The 19,943-nt window shown below is 42.5% G+C and overlaps 1 protein-coding gene across 4 annotated transcripts in view; it reads left to right on the top strand.

The window, feature by feature from the left end:
• The window catches only part of EXOC6B (exocyst complex component 6B), a 415,476-nt gene that overhangs the window by 74,136 nt on the left and 321,397 nt on the right, over nucleotides 1–19,943 (top strand). For all 4 annotated transcript variants that reach the window (XM_019552946.1, XM_019552945.1, XM_019552944.1 and 1 more), the window contains exons 3-6: nucleotides 1,545–1,592; nucleotides 3,712–3,802; nucleotides 3,888–3,933; nucleotides 12,227–12,431. In XM_019552946.1, the coding sequence (XP_019408491.1) occupies nucleotides 1,545–1,592; nucleotides 3,712–3,802; nucleotides 3,888–3,933; nucleotides 12,227–12,431 (390 nt within the window). The remainder of the gene's footprint in view (nucleotides 1–1,544; nucleotides 1,593–3,711; nucleotides 3,803–3,887; nucleotides 3,934–12,226; nucleotides 12,432–19,943) is intronic.

Below are 19,943 nucleotides of genomic sequence, written 5' to 3'. Positions count from 1 at the left end.
GACTTCACGGTCAGGGCGGCTAGGATCTGGAACCAACTTCCAAGAGAAGTGGTGCAGGCTCCTGCCCTGGGGGTGTTTAAGAGGAAGCTGAATGAAAACCTTGCTGGGGTCGTTTGACCCCAGTACTCTTTCCTGCCATGGCAGGGTGTTGGACTTGATGATCTGCTCAGGTCCCTTCTGACCCTACAAACTGTGATATCCATAGCATTCCCTTCATTCACCCAAGGTGTTGCTTTTTCAAAGGAGGAGATCAGGTTTGTTTGACACACTTTGTTCTAACTAAATCTGTGCTGGCTGCTTATGATCAGCCTTTCCTCCTCCCTAAACTTGCAACTGGACTTCCTCCCAGGTATTGAACTGGTCTATAGTACCCCAGGTCCTCCTTTTTGCTGTTTTAAGGAGGAGTGCTTTATATTTCCCTTTCCAGTTCTCTGGTATATCCTGTCTCCAACAGCTGCTTAAATATTATTACTAAAGCCTCTGAATTCACCTCTGCCAGTTCCTTTGGTACCCTGGATGCAGAGGACTGAAGCCATGAAACTCTTTGACTTTTTTTTTTTTTTTTTAAGGCTGATGCTTTCCAAGGAAGGATTGAGGTGCTTAACGGGACAATGTTATATGGAGAGCTTTCATTGTTGCATGTCCCATCCCTACAGTGCAAGGTAGAAGACCAGGAGTGTCCGTCAGCTTGACACTCTCAACAATGCTAAATTCATTAAAGCTGAACTAATTCTGATTCCACACCTTCCTCCAGCTCCCTTTTTAAGCATGCCTGTAGCAGCAACAGTAGTAAGAATGGGACTAATTTGGTCTCTTCATGAATGAATGTAGTTTTGTTCCTTATGGTGGCTTAGGGGGCTGTGATTACCCCTTTTTTCCAAAGTTCTTGAAGAATTAAAAAAAAATAAAAAAATAAATTCAGTGACCAGAAATAAGTCAAGTCAAACAGCTGAAATCCAGTGACAGCTGTTTGAGTATACTTGAATGTGTACGAACAATAGTATTCTCGAAAGAATGTGCAAGTTTTTCAGTCTCTTCTCAGAAAAGCCTCAGAAGACCTTGACTTTGTGTGCAGTTGATGACAACCCCCCCCCCAACACTTTTCGTTAGAAACTAAAACGTGATCTTACTGGGGAGCAGATTGTGGCTCCTTTGCCTACACCTTCTCTGCCAATACAGAACAATATTCTCCAACTGCCATTGATCTGTGGAAGTACAAAGTTGCATCAATCCTGGGTGTATTTTCTGCTGCTCTCTAGTAGCTGCCACAATATTCTAGCCACCAGGTATCTCCATATTGCCCATGTTGCTTTTAGGATTAAACATCTTTTGTATCAGAAAAACCTGCTTAATGTTGTTTGAGCAATTGGCCAAATCAACCACGTGTTTGTTTTGTGGTGTATTGGAGCAAATGTTAATAAATGGCATGGAAACCAGTAAAACCATAACAGATATTCTTTACACACACACATCCCTGAGAACCTCTTGTTTTACATGCAAATATTGAAATTTAATTTTTTTTTCTCTTCTCCCCACCTCTGCAGAATCAAGTGACAGACACAAATAGAAAACTACAGAATGAAGGGAAAGAAGTAAGCCCTTATTTTTATTCTAAGATGTGATGGGTTTTTTGTGTACTTTTTTTATTTCTGTGTTATGTTGATGGATTGTGTGGTGTGGCTTCAAAGCTAAAAGCCTGCACAGGCAACATTTGATGGGTTTTTTATTTCTTCTGCAGGGAATATTGTTAATGTGTGCAATATTTTGGATACTCACAGTTCCCTTTCCTTGTATGCAGCAAGGGTTGAATAGAGGACTTGTTATAGTTTGTTATAATTGGAAGCTAAAAACTCAGTGGAGGGGGAAAAACCTAAAAAAGCACGGAGACTTGAAGTGTTAATGGTCAAATTGTGAGCTTAATCCTTTGGTCTCGCTTCACATGAGTAATTGCCTTCGCACAACCTGGAAGGATCAGGAGTATGGCAGCACCTCGGGTCAGTGCAGGTTTTGAATCGTATATGTGTGGAGGCATAAAGTCACGGCGTGGGAAGTTACCTTATTTGTAGGGGTGGTATTTGCTTGACCTGTATTCAGTCTTATTCATCTCCTTTAATATTAGAGGTGGGATACATAGGAAATTTGACGCTTGTTTGTTGGTGCTCTAGAGGCATTGACAGGCTTTATCTTTGTAGCATCTTCTTGATCATCCTATGAGTCTCATACCACTTCATCCTTTTGCTTCCACAGTAATCTTGCTCATCTTGCTTCTTTTGTTAACTAGGAAGACAGAATTCATTATTTTGTCTGCACTTCTGAGCTAAATACTTTTGTCATAGATGCTTCAGAGATCTTATTTCCCTGCAAATGTTGGATTATTCCCAACCTCCTAGTATTTTGAAAAATGCAACCTCCTCCACTGCATGCTGCTTGTGAGCGCGCTGCTCGCACGTTCCTAGAACTGGCTCTGGAAATGATTTGCAATAGCCAAGCAGCACCTGTTGATGACAACCAAGAAGATGCAATTCTACCAGTAATTGAATGGTGTAGAACAGGGTGTCAAACATGTGGGCTGGATCTGGCTCAGAACCAAGGCATCCAGCCCATCTGTAGTCCAGTGGGCTGTTGGAAATGCACTGCCCCTTGACTTTGCACTGCCATGTGAGCCTGGCTCTTCATGGACATGTGCCTCTGGCTCCATGCTGCGTGAATGCAGCTCCATGCAACCGTGTATCCCTGGACCCACGCTGCTGCCCAAATATGGCCCCCTGGATCTAGTCCCAGAGGAGCCTCTGCATTCTGGATCTTGCCCATGGCGAGTTTGACACCCATAGCATAGCATGCCACTGAAGGGAAGAGTTAGTTTCCTTGGAGATAGCTAGAAGTAAAGGGATTTAATTAAAAAAGGGCAAATCAGACTTGACAGCAAGGAAATGCAGGTTTTTGATTGTGAGGCAAATATTGCCTGGGACATCTCTGGATCTCGGACACAGTGGAACTTTGATAAGGTTACATCTCCTCTGTGCAGAAGGCTTTCTTGAGGCTTCTTCCCAATACTGTAGCAATACTGTAGAACAAACTCTTTTGGGTCAAGGACTGTCTCAGATTTCACCATGACTTGCTGAGGCTCAAGGCATGCCTTTTGACCTTGCTTTAAAAAAAAAAAAAAAAAATGTAACAACATGCACACTTGAGTGTGTGTATGTGTGCATTTTATAAAAATCACAAAACAAGATGGCTCTGGGTCTTGTGGAAGCTGTTCAGATACTATGGTGATGGACTGTAGTAAAAATCCCTCAGACTCGCAGTCATTTTTTGGCTTCTATCAAGCAGATGTATAGCTCTTTCACTGGGGGTTAAGCTACTGGGAGTCATTGTTCATTGCTTGCAAAAAACCCTTCAGAAATAGGCTCTCTTGAAACACTTGGAGAATGGGGAAAATCACTTTTTGAAATGAAAGACCTGCTGAGGCTTCAGGAATTCCAACTGCTGCAGATTTGCTGCTTAATTGTTTTGCTTGAGTTGCATGATTGAATGAGCAAAATGTACTCCCTTCTACCAAGATAACATTGCAAAACACTGCTCGAGTGAATGCTGACTTACCTGGTGGTCTGGAGCACAAGACTGTAGATCTCTCTTTGGGATCTTGGGGAGAGATTTAGTACAAAAATATGAGCTACCGCTGTTGGTCTGACTTGGTTTCTTTTCTTACAGTTGATAATAGCAATGGAAGAGCTGAAACAATGTCGACTACAACAGAGAAATATTTCCACTACAGTTGATAAACTAATGCTGTGTCTTCCTGGTGAGGAAACGATTAGTTGTGCAGTTTCATTTAGAGTTCATTTCTGTATATTCTGCCTTAATGTTTTTGTCCTCCTTCTCCCCAGTTCTGGAGATGTACAGCAAACTGAGAGAGCAGATGAAATCTAAACGGTGAGTTATTGAAGAATCACTAGTCTGTATATGCTGCAAACAGCCATTTGAAGTAGTTTTTGCCTGACTGGAGTCCCAAGGGTAGAGATCAGTCTGCTCTTTTTAAAAAAAAAAAATATATTCTTTTTTTTAAAATAATCTCTCTGAGTTTTTTACGTGTGTCTTAGTTTATCTTCCAGTCTAGTACAGGTGGAGGTTAGAATGCAAATTGCAACACTTCTTCATTTTTACCCAGATTTTCTAGTGATAGGTTCCTAGCAATTCATGGTTGTTTTTATATTTATGATGCATGCTAAATAAACCTCAGTGTGATTGGTCAGAGGAAAGTTACTTCTTAAAAGTGCATCTTCTTAACACACATGCATATTCACAAAGAATCCTCCATTTGCTGACAAAACTAGTAACACACATCTACCATGCAAGGGACAAGAGACAATTTTTAACTTTTTATGACTTGCCTTCTGGAAAACAATCTGCCAAGAATGGTGAATCCATTTAAAAACGTTCTTTCCAGGCAGGGAAAAAGCATGGGAATGACAAAGAAGCCAAAAATATTTGCAGAAATAACAACAAGAGTAACAATCCAGGCCCCACCCCCCCTCCAAGAAGCACTGGGCAGAAGGGAAGAGTCAAGTGTTGTTGCAAGTGGGGATCTGTTTTAGCTTTGAGATTTACATCAAGATCAGAGGTGAGCTGAGATGAAGGGACTCCATAATTCGGACTGAACCGTAGGCTGCAGAAAAGATCCTGGACCTCCCACAGGACCTGACTCCAAATCGGAGGTTGCTTCAGAAGTAGGGAGGCAAAGAAATGCATGCAGGTGTCCTTATTTTGTTCTGATGTACAGGGTTTCTGAAAACTTCACAATTTTTTTGGTTATTCAGTACCCGCAGCCTAGAGTGTCAGACTTCAGGACTATAAGGAACCCTGAGATTTAATTCAAATGCCTCTGAAGCAGGGTCAGGTATGCTCAATAGATGTTTATCTAATCTGTATTTTAAAAACCGCTGCTGCAGAAGAGTTTCACAGTCTCCTGTCTCTCACTAGCCTGTTCTTGTCCTTTGATAATATCCAGCTTAAGTTTTCTTTTGCTAATTAAGGTGATTTTTTTTTCCTTTTTGTTCTTCCCTCAGTGTACATGGAATACAATTGATCACAGTCACTTTTTTAATAAACAGCTTTGTCATCCAATATGTAAACTACCTCCAATCCTTCTCTTCCCACCCACCTCTTTTTTAGAGAACTGATCTAATTCTTCCAACTTTCCACATAGGCTGTGCAGTTTCCAGACATTTGTTCTTGCTTCTCTTCTCTCCTTTGGGCTCTCTCCAGCTTGCCTAAATAAGAACTCAATTTTTTCATCAACATTTCATTGTCTCCATTGTTGACTCATTTAGTTCACAATTCCACTATAACCCTCGGATCTGTTTCTGCATTACTGCTGTACTTGATTTCTTCTCTTATGCAGCACTTTCCAGCTCCTCCCCCCACCCTTTAGACCATTCCTCTAATTGAACTTTCAAAGCAATTGCAACACATAGGTTGGTGTCCCCCACAAATTTTATAAATTCTCTCCTGCCTCCTTTCCCCTGCCCCCACTTTCATTATCAAGTTCTTCCCCTTTATTAGAGATCTGATAATACAGGATAGATCCTATGGCCCCCACTTAGTGCCATTCCAGTTGGACTGTTTGTAATCCTAACTGGGATTACATCTCAGCTGTACTTCATTAGCTGATTTGAGAGTAATAATTTTGACTCTATCCTGTATGAACAAAGTTGATGGGTTGCGTTTACTACTTTTCTCTTACCCATTAGGACAGCTGTTCTGTGAAGAGGGAAGTATAAGTTGGTTGGTGTGATTTGGTTTATTTCTTTGTTTAAAAAATCACCACCTTAATTGTTTAACTGTTATCCCCAGAATCTTTCTGGTGCCTGAAGTTAAATTGATTGGACTATAATTCGCCAGGTCATCCTCCTTTCTTCCTTTAAAAATGGGCCCTATGTTTGCACTTCTTGAATCCTCTGGGACCTCCTCTGTGCTCTGCAGAGTCCTCAAAGATAATTGTTAATGATTAGAGATTACTTTGCCTAATTTCTTCAGCACAGTAAGGTGTGATTTTTTTTAAAACTCAGTTGGTACCACAGCTGTTCTGAATTTATCTCCATGTTTGTACTATTCCTTTATACTCATCTGTAGTTATGCCCTTTACCTTCACTTCTTTTTTTTTTTTTATGATTTATTTTTTTCAGGTCCCTGAAGAGCTCCCACTGCAGTCACATTGAAAGAAACCAATATTGCTGATCTTTCTTTCACATTGGGATAGTGTATCACCTACATTTTATTTTAGTTTCTTTCAGCAAATGCCAGGCCTTCTACACTCCTTTTGTCCTTGAGTATTTTCCCCAGGAGACCGTACCTATTACTTCTTTGACTTTTGTTGTAATTTTGCTTTTCTGAAGTTTATCATCCTTCTGGTCTTGGGTCACCATGGAATAGTAAGCTCTAATTTCATGATCGCTTCCCCCCAGATATCCTTCTACCTTTTTAGATTCTCAGTCAGTTCCTCTCTTATAGCTAAAAAAAAACCCCCTAATCTAAAATGGCCACTCTACCTCCTGGACCAAATCGTTCCAATATATTCCAAGAACATCATTATCTCTTTCCTGCCATATTCATTTTTTCCCCTTTTCATGTGAGTTGAAGTCCACCATTACCACTAGTCTGTCCTTTTGATAGTTACTCAAAAGAAGTCCTCATCTACCACCAGCTCCTACTGGTTATCAGGTTGGCTGTAGTAGACCTCTGCTGTGACATTACTCCCTTTTATCTTCGGAGACATTCAACAAAATTATGTCTATACTTTCCCTAAATTTTATAGCAAGTACATATGTTCTAGATATCAAAGCAGTACCTCTTCTCTTTCATCTGTTCTTCCAAACAAATGATACTTTCTCTATGCAAATACTCCAGTCCTATAATTTGTCCCACCAGTGTCTGGGATACCAACTGTTACAACTCTGGTTGTGTACAGAAGTATCTGGTTCTTGCTTATTTCTCCATACTTCTGCATCTGTCTAGATTATTAGAGCTGTGTTTTTTGGGCCAGTTATAGTTCTGAGGCAAGTCACTTTTTTTCTTCCCTTTGGGCTCTCATCACCAGTCCCTTTCAAACTAAGTTTAGAGGATGCTTGCACATTTTTGTGAATTGGTTTCCAAAGATCCTTTTCTCCTTTGTTAGAAGGGACCATCTCTTCTGTACTTCCTTCAAAGGACACTCTTGCATGGTCGAGGGTTAACCACAGCCTTTCCATCTACATCTTCTGTGAACTGATAAGTTGGTCTATCCCTCTTGACTGTTAATCTCACGTGAGAATGCTGCCTGTGTCCCAGCTATGTCAGTTATGCATCCAGAGCCTTGCACTTGCTTCTGATCTGGCTGTGGTTATATTAGCAGCATTATTCATGTACACAAATAAGCAGAGTGGAGTGGTAGTGAGCTGGGTAGTTGTTCTGCAGCAGCACTGCAGGAAGCTCTTCCAAGCCAACTGGTTTCCTCCATCCTGGATGGATCTGTGTGGTGTTGATCAAGTCTTTATGCCTGCATATGCTTTGCAGCCCAGCCGTCACCTACATCCTAGTTACCTGTAGTTCTTCATTAGCTGACTCTTCCTGCAGTAATGATACCACAGATCCTGCTGCCTTTTGGAGATATTCAGGCTGTTTCCAGCAAATCAAGGCCAGGACCTTACTCTCCTGTTGGTGATTTAACTCCCTTTTGTCTCTGAGCTGTGGTAGTTTCTCCATCCCGTAACAATCTGTGTACTTAACTAAATCCTTCTGTATCTTGAACTTTATGGGTTTCCTTCTTGTGTATTGTGCAGATGTCCGGGTGGACATAGAGATGTTATGGGGGGGTTTCTGCTACGGGCCACCAAACCAGGAGGAAGGGATGGATGAGGCCATCTTTAAACAACTGATGGAAACAATCGAATTGCAGAACCTGGTTCTCATGGGGAACTTTTAATACTTAATACAGATGTTAAACAGGCCAGTTGGAGGGGACCTCTTGTCACAGACAGGAAGGAATTGGTTGAGAATGTGAAGGGGGAAGGCAACTTAGCTGACAGTGACCACAAAGCGATAGCATTCAAGTTCCTAAGGGGAAGAAGGACAGTGAGCAGCAGAGGAAAGACACTGAACTTCAGAAAAGCAGATTTTAGTAGACTTGGGAAACTAGTGGGAAGGATCCGCTTGGAGGCATGTCTGAGGGATAAATTGGTCCCGGAGAGCTGGCTGTGTTTCAAGAAGGCCCTTTTAAGGGTGCAGAAGCAAGCTATGGTGATGCAATGGAAGAATGGGAAGTGCAACAAGAGGGCAGCCTGGCTAGACAGCAATCTCTCTTCAGTGACTTGAAACCCCCAGAGGAATCCTACAAAAAGTGGAAAGTTGGTTATAGTACTAGGGAGGAATATAAGGGTATTGCATAATACAGGTGTACAGGGAAAAAGTTAGAAAGCCAAGGCATGATCTGAGATGCAACAGAAAAGGCAATAACAAGGTTTTTTTCCCAAATAAATCAAGAAATAAGAGGACAGCCAAATGAAATCATAGGTCCCTAGAGACATACAGAAGGTAATGCAGAGAAGGCTGAGGTTATAATGGATTTTTACTTTAGTCTTCACAAACGGAGGCATCTACTAGATGATGAATGCAATTGGCAGCAAAAATAGGGACTGAGGCAGACAGCCTGGAATAGTAGAAGAACAGGTGTTGGGAGTTACTTAGAGAAGCTTAGATGCCTTCAGGTCAGTGGGGACAGATAGGATGCATCCTAGGGTACTGAAGGAATTGGCTGAGGTAATTTCAGAGCCATTAGCTATCTTTGAAGACTTGTGGAAGTTGGGTGAGGTCTGGGATGATTGGACAAGGAGCATATCTAGTGTCCATCTTTAAGAATTGGTTGAAAGAAGACCTGGGGAGCTACAGACCAGACAGGTTGACCTCAATACCTGGAGCGATTCTTCAGGGAATGTACTGTGAAGTTCCTGGAGGAGAACAAGACAATGATTGGGAACAGCCAGCATTGCTGACCAACCTGATTTATTTCTAAGATAGGGTGACAGGCTCTGTGGATGGAGAGAGCTCAGTGCATGTGATATACCTTGACTTTAGAAAGGCTTTTGACATCTCCCATAACACTAGCTTGTTTAATGAGACAGTAATTACGTGTAGTCTGAATAAGGTGGATACAACTAGATCGGCATCCTCAACCATTAGACATTTGGTGGTTGGCTCTCTAGTTGGGAGTAGGCATCAAGTGGGGTTCCCTAGGAGTCTGTCCTGGGTCTGGTCCTGTTTAGTGTCTTCACTATTGATTTGGATAATGGGATTGAGTGCACACTTAGCAAATTTGTGGATAACATCAAGCTGGGTGGAACTTGACTCGGAGGCTGGTCAAACATTGGAACAAGCTACCTAGAGAACCTGGGGAATCTCCATCCTTGGAAATTTTCAAGTGCAGGTTGGCAGACACTTGGCTGGGATGATTTAGATAGGCCCCTTCTCTGCTTTGGAAAGGGCTTGACCAGATCTTTGACCAAACCCTATATCCATCATTGGATCACCAAAAATACTAAGACACAACTAATTGGATATGAAAGAAAGGGAAAAATATACCCCATGTACTCATCAAAAGCCTTGGGCAAATTGAGCAGCCTCATTCTCCAAAGTCACATTTGGGTGGCGTATGCAGAATTACAGGATTTATTTAGCTGTCCATAAAGTGATCTGTGTCCCTCTGGAAATGTCAATGTGTGGTATAAGGCAGCCCATTAACTTGTCCAACCTCTGAGTTTGTTTCTAGCAAGGAGCTTTCCCATCAACAGAGGAGGTAATGGGAGCTGCATCTGATGATAGTGGTGTGGAAGTGGGCGATTTGTCTCCCTTCTCTTGGGGTAGTGTTTCCAAGAATTGATGCTAAAGATTGTATCTTCCTTCTTCTCCTCCCTCTTGGAACAGTTCATTTTGAATGTAATAGAAATTGAGCAGCATTAAAGAAAATCAGAAAACTTGGTTTTTGTCTGGAAGTCATGGCCTTCATCAGAGCCAGCAGAACGAACTATATTTTTGCAACTCTCCTTCCTTTTGGCTTATATAGTACCTCTTGACACTCCATGAAGGCTGAGCTTGTGATGGAGAATTTAGGTTTAAATACAGGAGTCTGGCTGGAATAATGGGATCCTATTCCAGCCATAAGGCACTTTTGAGGTAGATGGAACGAGTTACATTGGTGTGTGACACAGAAAATTAATATGTTTAGGAGGGCAGGGACTATAAGATGAAAATTAAAATGAGCAAAGTGCAGCTTAACCCCAGGGGAGACGGACTGTGGAACCACTAGGAGAGGAAAGAACAAGGCAAGAAATGTTTTCCTTTATGCTCTCTGATCCAACAAAGGTGTTCCTGATTTTAAAAAACAAAAAACCTCCTGTCCCCCATTGGCCTGTTTGTACCTGCCATCCCTTCATTGATTTAAAAAAAACCCAACCCAAAACATTAATGAATGGATGGAGTTTCCAACTGAGATCAGTGTCTTGCATTTCACTGGCTTAAAAAAACCCAAAAAAACAAAACCCCCCCACAAACTCTCCTGTACTTTATAGCTTGACTAGGATTTCAGGCTCCTTTGGGGTGAAATATGATGTCATAGAAGATGCTGTTGTTAGAGATGCAGAAATTCAGACTTTGGCACCTTGGCTCATTGCAATTCTTGTACGAGGAGCAGAACGCAGCGGGAAGCCTTGCTGTGCCAAGGACACTCCAGGTATGATGGGGCTGAAGCTGCATTACTCCGTTAGCAGGAATCGCTGGCCTTTGTCCTTATGAAACTAGAACAATGTTGAACTCTTCTCTGCCCCAGATGTTTTAGACTTTGTTTTCGGCAGGCAGTCATGGACCTCATCAGTGAACACGCACTGTCCCTGCAGGCCACATTTTAGCTTCTTTTAATTCAACAAACATTGTCCTAAAATATAACAAAATCCCAATGTGTGTTTATTCCTTTGGCTTCATTTCTGGTGTTCTGTCCATTCTTAAGTTTCTCTTTAGAGGAGATTACATTTTATTGCAAATAGTTTTTCATACCTCACAGTAACATAAACAGTGACCGGGTTACAGGATTAAACCATAGGACTTGTGCACTGCAGCCCTTGATGGGCCCTACAATTTAGAAGTTACAATAACTTCCCCTTGACCTGCCTGTAGTTGAAGCGAGCATTGTTTTGAACAGAGGTTTGAGCAACATTAGTGCATATCTTATGACCAAACATTTTTTTGCAAGTAGGGGGTGTTCACTCCAGGTGGTGCTGGCCAGATTTCACCTTTTGTCTTGTGTTTGGTCTTGTGAAATCTGAACCTCCCCAGCGCTTCCCTTTTGGATACGATATTCGTCATTACCTCTCTGACATTTGGATGCTGTTGAAAATTGCTTGTTTTCCACCAGAGAACCGGCTGCTTTATTAGTCATGTTAAAATAATTTCTTAAATTTCTTACACTGACTCACAGTTAACACAGGCGCACGCTTTTTTTTGACTTCTGCCCTTTATCTGTTCAGTATTGTTCATGGCTAGCTATCCTTCATCTTGCATCCAAAAAGACTTAATTACACTCGTCATCTCATATATGAACAAGTGAAACAAAACGATTGTAACAGTGTAGCTCTTTGAAGTAAGCACTGTCACTGGATTTTAAACAGCACCTGGCCTGAAATCTCCCTGATCTCTGGACATGTTATTAAAACAACAAAAAGCTGGCTCGGCACAAATGTTTTTTTGTTCTAGGGTCTTTTTATGCAAGGATCTCAAAGTTCTTTGCAAATACTAGGCCTTACAACCTGCCTTTTGAGGGGGTCAAAAGGGTATGTAGCAATCAGTTGGTCCACTCTGTAGATATAGACACTTCTGACACTGAAAGTATAATGGTGCTCAGCAACACTTAAACAATTGGAAAGGAAATGAGACTGGACTCAATGCTCACAGGAACAAATCTGAATAAAAAGGAAGTGTTGTAATCACTTCTCCAGAGTGTGTCCACTTTCTAACCTTGCTGTCACTCAGTTTGACTGTCTGGGAATGTGAAACTTGGCAGTACTGTGGTATGTGTGGGCACTGAGGTGTGCATAGAAGTCCTTTCATATATTGATATGCCTGTTCAGCACCAATGTCCTTGGAGTGGGTATAGAAATGCAGAAGAAGGTTGCCCACTTTTGAACCGGATTTCTTATTTCCCCAGACATTACCCTGCACTGAAGACACTAGAGCACCTTGAGCACACGTATCTGCCACAGGTGAGCCACTACCGCTTCTGCAGGGTCATGGTGGATAACATTCCGAAACTGCGTGAAGAAATCAAAGAAGTTTCCATGTCAGACCTCAAAGACTTCCTGGAGAGTATCCGCAAGCACTCGGACAAGATCGGCGAGACGGCAATGAAACAGGTAGGGTTCTGTTTTGTGGCGTCTTGGAAAAGTGAAACACATGGGCTATGCTAGACTGTCCATTTCTGTGCCAAAGCATCTAAGGATTTGTAGGAACAGTTAAAAACGACTCTTGAAACATGGAGCGAGTCCTGTTGCTGTACGAAACTGAATGATCCTTTGTTCTATGGCTGCCGCGAGAGCCTGTTTTCTGTTTCATATACAGCCGCAAAGTGATGACATGTTTTTCTGTACTTTGCCCTAGATTTCTAGTAGCCCAAAGTCTAGGAGGCCGAAGTGGGTTGTATAAGCCAGATCTCCTACTTAACGGGGTAACGTAGCATTTGTATTGCTGTGCTTTGCATGGTGAAAACTTGCAGAGCTGAAGGAGCTGGTGTCAGTTTGCTATGGTTGGGGTGAAATGTTAGCTTGTGGTAAGTATGACTTCGCCTTGCAGCCCGAACTCATTCAGAACATTAGGTACGTCTTTGGACTGTTTCAGAGCCATTCTTCCCTTGGGTTAGTGTTTTGGAAAATAAACCTGGTTCATTACCTATACTCTTGTACATAGGAAGAAATGGTCGGCAGCACAGAAACCCTTTTAATTTTCTCTTCCCTCTTTTGAATGCTGTTCAACAGATTATTTCTAGTCTCTTCTGTTTTGAGGATTTCCATTTATCTGTCTTTCATGATATGCATGCTGCTTTATTATCCTTGTTGATCTCTTTAGGATATTTAAAAAAAAAAAAAAAATCTGTCTCTGGCATATCGAAAAATCTGCTTTCTACTTGTAATTCCATTAGTTTGAAAATAAAGGAGAGTAGACTCCTTCTAGCATAACTAATATTTCTAATATTAAATCAAGTTAACAAATCTTTAGTGCTAAGAGGTTAGACAGTGTATTTGTATAGGATGGTTTGGACAGGGCTCATCCTGCCTCAGGCAGGGGTTGGACTAGATGACCTCTCGAGGTGCCTTCCAGTCCTGTTTTTCTATGATTGAAATCTGAATCTATGGAGAGTGGCTGGTCTTGTCCTACAAAACACTCAGACGCATTGTAACTATGTCCGGAAAGTGCTCATTTTGTGTACAAGTTTCCCTCGCTTCATGCTGTACGTGTTCCTGGAAAACACATAACTCAGATTCGTGTGACGGGAACCTACTTTACAATGTAACGAATAGGGATACGTTCCACGACCTTGACCGTATTGACCCCTAAACCCATTTCTACCACCTTTCCAAGACAATTTTGGTACTCACCAGGAGCAGAGTACCCACAAGCACAGGGCACTATCATAATGGGGATGGCAACTGTAGAAATGTATGTTGCAGACAACGAGCGAGGAGCACAGATCCACACAGGAGACTGTTTTGGTGAGTATCACTCCCACAGTGCACTGCACAAAGCAGCTGACTGCAGGCTTCCACCACACTGATTGTGTAAGAGTGAATCTACTTCTCATATAATACCCCTTTTTGTCTGAAAAGGGTAATGACATAAGAGCCAATTTGCACCTGCAGAATCCTCATAAAGCGAGGGAAACTTCTATTAAAATGGCTTTTAGTAGATGTCAGGAATTTTACCTGATGTGGCCAGTTAGTTACTAGAAAACTTTTTATTTCTAATGGAAATGCTTTAGCTTTTGTCATAAGAGCAACTTACTTTCTTGAAAGGTCATTCTTTATTCCTGCTGCTTTGCATGCATAGAAAAGAGTTTTTTTTATTTTCAGCTAGTACAGAGAATGTGTTTTTCTTTAAATACACTTCATGTCCAGATTAGCTTTCCTAATAATTGGCACATAAAAGGGATGCAAATGTTCTGTGTGGTTCCCTCCCACCTGCATTGCCATGATGGGGAAGAATGAGACTAGATCACTCATGTTTCACCGAGAGACAGGCATTGGTTTCTTTTGTTTGGCAGGTGACCTGGGGGTGGGGGGTAGTCGCATGCATAGTTTTGTCAGTGTTTGTCTTTAATAAAATTGGTAAGCAGAATAAAAGTCTGACACCATCTCTTTGTCCTTGCAAATCAATAGCTTGCTTTGCTTTGTCTCCTCATCTCTGGGCAGAATGTTTGTCTGCAGCTCTGCCCCAGGCTTCCCCTGCTCTCGCCTCCCCTTGTATCTCTCTCAAACTAATCCCATCCTCATTCTCTTCTTTCTGCTGCCTCCTTATGGAGTGTCGACAGTGCTCTTTGACCTGTTGTTTCTCCATGTCTTTGGATTGCTGAAACCTGGCTCTTTCCATCCATTGCATCCTTGGTACTTCTGTGCATTATTGTGTTGATGTCTCTCTTCTGACATGCATTGTCCCGGAAGCTTGTTTCCTCCATTTCCACTTCCAACTTTTCCTTAGATCTTGTTTTCAGTATCTCTCCCCTCCTCCTGCATCATCTAGGGCTCTACTAACTGCTTATGCTTTCCTTGGTCTTAGATATCACTCTTGTTTCCTCTCCCTAGTCTCCTCTCTTTCATGTTTTGACATGAGTTTTTATTTTGAGCACTTGAACGGTGCAAGCTGCCCATGGCTTCCTGGTCTTCATTTGACCTTCAGCCTTTTAATGTGGACCCTCCATAGACTGATGCTCTCATGTCTTGCTTCCCCTCTCCTCTGGTTGCTGCTTCTCATTCTGTAATAGTGCTTGATCTTGCACTTCTTTTCTATTCATTCCCCACTTTTTTTGATCACAAGGGCTTCTGAACTGAATTGTTTCATTTTGAACTACAGGGCTTTCCAGTAGCTCTCTTGTATTGCAGAGGATCATCCTTATGTGAGCGTCTCCATGGGGAAAATGTTCAAGATAATCTGTTTTTTCTTGAGTGAAAGACTTGCACAGAAAGGACTTGAAAACATGGCACACACTATTGATGATTTGAGAAACGTTGCATGTCTAAGGCTGCAGTAAAGTCTGCTCATAATTTTTTTTCTCGTACCAGAAGATCTCTACTATCTATTAAAATAGGGCCCCTGGCAGCTGTCATGTCAACTGTGCCATGGCTTTTTTCACGCCATGAAAATATTGTGCCATTTGCATGGCTGCGTGTGCAAAGGGCAGGCTGTCAAGAGGGCGGTGGGGAAAGTGGCCTGCTAGGCTGTGTTGCTACTGCTTAGCAGCTCTTGGAGCTCAATGCCAGTCAGCAGCACAACTGTAGGACTCCATGAAGAAATCCCCCACTCTGCGCCCCACCCCCCTGCACCCAGAGTTGGGTGAGGGAAGAGGCTGGGGGAATCCTTGTCTTGATTCCTCTCCCCTGCTGCTGGGCAGAATATGTATGGGGGAAATCTCTCCCCTGAGCTGTGGAGGGCTCTTGACTTTGGCAGAGAACACAGGGGGTCCCCTCCCTTGGAGCAGAGACCAGGAGTGCCAGGCAAACCTTTCCATCAGTGAGCCTTGTGTGCCAATGCCAAGGATTCCTTGGGCAAAGTGTAGGGTGGTGGGGAAAATCCCTCTCCCATGCCAAGCAAAAGGCATGACCAGGAAATCCCTCCCTGCTGCTCAGCAAATCAAAGGTTGAGGGGGTAATCCTGCCCTCCATCCCTTTCCCCCTTAGAGAGCCAGGAGTGCGGGGAAGGCTCTTCCCTAGTGCAGAGCAGGACTAGGGGTTCCTTCCCCATGCTGAGAAAAGCCCTTCCTTCCCTCCCCAACCCACCTCTCAACTTGGAGCCAGGCATGTGGGAAAAGTCCTGTCCAGCATGGAGCAGGGCTAGGGGTCCTTTCCCTCCCCCTTGGTGCTGTTCTGTACTGTGGAAGGGGTTTTCCTGTGCTCCTGGCTCTGTTTGAGGGGGGGGGGAATTCCTATCCTACAGCTTCTGTTTTTGCTTGGCTCAAGGAGTAGAAGGGAACCCCCATTCTTGCTTCTGGGGTTGAAGTGGTTTCCCCTGTGCCTGGCTGTGCAAGCTGGATGCTGGAGGACCCAGCAAAGACCTTATCAGCAGATATGTGGTATGTCACACATTCAGTTTAATGCTTGATAGAAACAAGCTACAAAAATATTGTATGCTTTTCAAGCAACATCTTTGTAGCTGGTTGGCCATGTTTGTAGCTGGCTGGCCATTTTTATCATGTGATTAATTTGCATAGCAAAATATATTGTACAGTCACCCAGTTAATTGCATAATATGTGCAACATGTCGGGGCCTTAAGTTGCAAACTGTAAATAGGACTACTTTGCTGCTGAATTGAGTTGTATGAAGTATATAGTTGCCAGCACGTTTCACAGTGAATGTCACATTACTGTACCGTGCTTTAGGGAAAGGAGCAAACAAAGCATGTGTAATTGTAGCTCCCGTTGGGAAATCGGTTGGAATTTTTTTTGTGTGCTGTGTGTTGGTGAAAAGTGCCATCGAACCTTTTAATGACCAGGATCCAAGCTTTGGGCGTCTCCAGCCGTGTAGCGTCTCTTCCCATTATTTTGATGAGACCAGAAGCAAAGCGCTCCCTTGCTAAATTACCAGTATCAGTTCTTGCATCGCAACAGCTTTCTCCATCTCTTCAATTGCTGATTGATAGTCGTTCTGTAATAGCCTGGACTGGCAAAAGGCCTGAGGGAACGTTGAGGAGCCGTGATTGGCAGCTCTAATGGACTGGGGTAGGGAATACGCATTCAGTTTAAATTAGCGTCATGCAAGTTCCCTTTAAACTGTTTGATTTCACCAGCGGGAGCAGAACGGGCTTGATCCGATGGTGAAGGAAATGTTTGTAACATGACAAGTCTGAGGCTGACGATGACAAGAGTTGAAACTTCCACGTTGCGATAATCGGAAGGATCTGTCTTGGAAGGCATGGAGCTGGCGTTGCGTTTCTGGCCAGCGTTCAGATGCTGGGAGTTTGTTGGCTCCCTCTGTTGGACAGGAAACCGCCAGTGGGGGTGAAGTCAAGTGATAAGTTCCTGGGGTCAATCCTGCAAAGGAAACGGGAGGCTTTTGTGTTGCTTCATTGAGAAATTATGACTTGAAAAAATCACGGCCCCTTATTGAGTCCTTTGCCTAATGTGTGTTTAAAAAAAATCCTGAACCTTATTACTTGTGATCCTGTGGGAATCTCTGCTGCCCTAAATATTATTCCTAATTATACAGCGCTCAATGCTGAAACACTTGCACTTGCTTATTGAAGTTGTTTTGGAATTTGGCCCCATGAACTTTTTTTTTCTTCCAGCTTCGAGTTAGTTGCAGGGTGGTTAGGGATGGATTTCATCTTATTAACACTTGATGATATCCGGTATGTGTTTTTATTATCTAGCTTAACATCTGAAATATGTGAGGCACGTGAAAGAGGTCACTCGAAATGGTGCTGCATGCTAAGTATCCAGTGCAAGTTCTGTAACTGTTTCTGCACAGGGGGCCAAGAATAACCAATCCAAAAGTCATTATCGGATAAAGTTTGTCTGAACAGCCAAAACATGCAGTCTGCCTTTCAAATAGACAGATGGAAACCAGTATATTTTTCATAGCATCAGTGGGATGAACTTTTAAGGCTTATGTTTAATAGGTAGTGATCTCTTGTTACTAGCTTGAATGGACTGGTGTTCTTGTTGCTTTTTTTTCAAGGTAATATTTACTTTTCTTGGCAATGGATGCTATTTTTTTTTCCAAGCCAGATATTACAATTGAACAATGAAAGTAGACCCATGCTATTTTTTTGTTTTTGAGGTGGTGTAACTTGTGAAGTGTAACTTTTATGAAGTGGCAAAACATAGTAGGCATCTGAATGAGTGAATGCACTTTATCTTAGTTTTTTTAAATCTCATTTTAGATTAATGGTATTTTGTTTGATAGTACTTTGCACTTTCATTCATGTTAGGAACAAAACCACTCATTCATACAAAGTCTTTTCTTCCTTTTATTTATGATGAAACATTTCCCTCCTTGCTGAGATCTGGATAAGGATATCATAAAATATTTTTGAATATGTGCTGCTATCCTTATTGCCCTTTTGCTTATCTAATGTTTTCCTTTTAAAGTTGTAATATAAGACTAAAGCAGGCCTCAGATGTAGCTGACTTCATGAAGAAAAATATATTTTCTTTTAAAATCGGATTAATTTGAGATCACTAATGCACTAATCATTACTTTATCATTTATTGCAAGATATCATCGTAGGACACAGCTAAGGTTCTTTGAGTGCCCCGACTGTGCACTTCTCCACTGTAGTGTTTTGGATTTTTGTTGTTTAATTGCAGTCCCAAACTTCTTTTAGATTTGCAAGGTTTTGTTCTTGGTGCTAAACACCCCGTATTGCTTTTTTTGCTATGCCTTGTGAACCATTATTGTATTATAATATTGCTTCTTTTCTGACCATACATAATAGCAATAGTATTGACACCTTATTACTTCTTATTCTTACTATTCTGAGACTTAAGGTGTGAAACTGGCTGGTTGTCTCATCTGTGCTCTGTCGTTTTTCTAAACAAAATAAGTAATCATTTGTGCTTTAAAACTTCAGGCATGGATATTTATTTAAAAAACATTTTTCTTCAACGTGCACGTACAAATGCATAGATTGACATATTTCTTAAAGCCAGTTTGCATACGTTATGGAAATACTGTTATGCAAAAAAAGTCATAAATAATAGCAGACAAGTGACACACTGATTTACTGTCTAAATAATGTATATTGCACCAGTACTATGCATGGTGGTTTGCCAAAGAGTTTAATGGATTCCATTTGCAAAATAGTCATGAGACTTTACCAGTTCAGTTCAAATCTGCTTGCCTGGTCTTTTGCATGATGACTGCGAAGGATGCTATGTCCTCAGCTTGATGGCACATGGAGCTCCTTTCCTCTTTTCAGAGGTGATGGAAGCTGCAGCCCTTCAACTGCTGATCAGAGCGCCAGTGGATGGCAGCAGGTATCTTCCAGCATAACAGTGCTTTGACCAGGTCTCTACTCTACTCTATTCTTCCTTTCAGGTGTCAGCATGTTAAACTATAACATGCTAAGTAAGGAGACAAGCATACAGTTCTTGGTACGGGACATACGGCACCCTTGGGAGTGACTTGGATAGGTGGGAGTAGGGAGGACACGCATAGAATCATAGAATCACTGAGTCAGAAGGGACCTAGACAGATCATTGAGTCCGACCCCCCACCATGGGCAGGAAGGAGCACTGGGGGTGGCAGGGTTCATAAGACCCCAGCCAGGTGCCTGTCCAGTCTCCTTTTGAAGATTTCCAGGGAAGGTGAAAGCACCAGGTCTCTGGGGAGCTTATTCCAGGCTCTGGCCACCCTTACCGTGAAGTAGTTCTTCCTAATATCTAACCTAAACCTATCCTCCCTCAGCTTGTGGCCTTGTTCCTGGTGACTCCAAGGGGGGCCCTGGTGAACAGACTTTTCCGGAGTCCCTGCTGCTGGCCCCTGATAAGGTTCTAGGCAGCCACAAGATCCCCCCTCAGCCTTCTCTTGTGGAGGCTGAACAGGTTCAGGTCCCGTTGCCTCTCCTCGTAGGGCCTGCCCTGCTGCCCCCGATCATGTGAGTGGCCTCCTCTGGACCCTCTCCAGGTTCTCCACGTCCCTCTTGAAGTGCAGTGCCCAGA

The sequence above is a fragment of the Crocodylus porosus genome, unplaced genomic scaffold (assembly GCF_001723895.1).
Source record: "Crocodylus porosus isolate Cpor-Errol unplaced genomic scaffold, CroPor_comp1, whole genome shotgun sequence".
Taxonomy (NCBI): Eukaryota; Metazoa; Chordata; order Crocodylia; family Crocodylidae; genus Crocodylus; species Crocodylus porosus.
The sequence above is the reverse complement of the archived record's forward strand: the minus strand, read 5'-3'. Positions and strand labels throughout refer to the sequence as shown.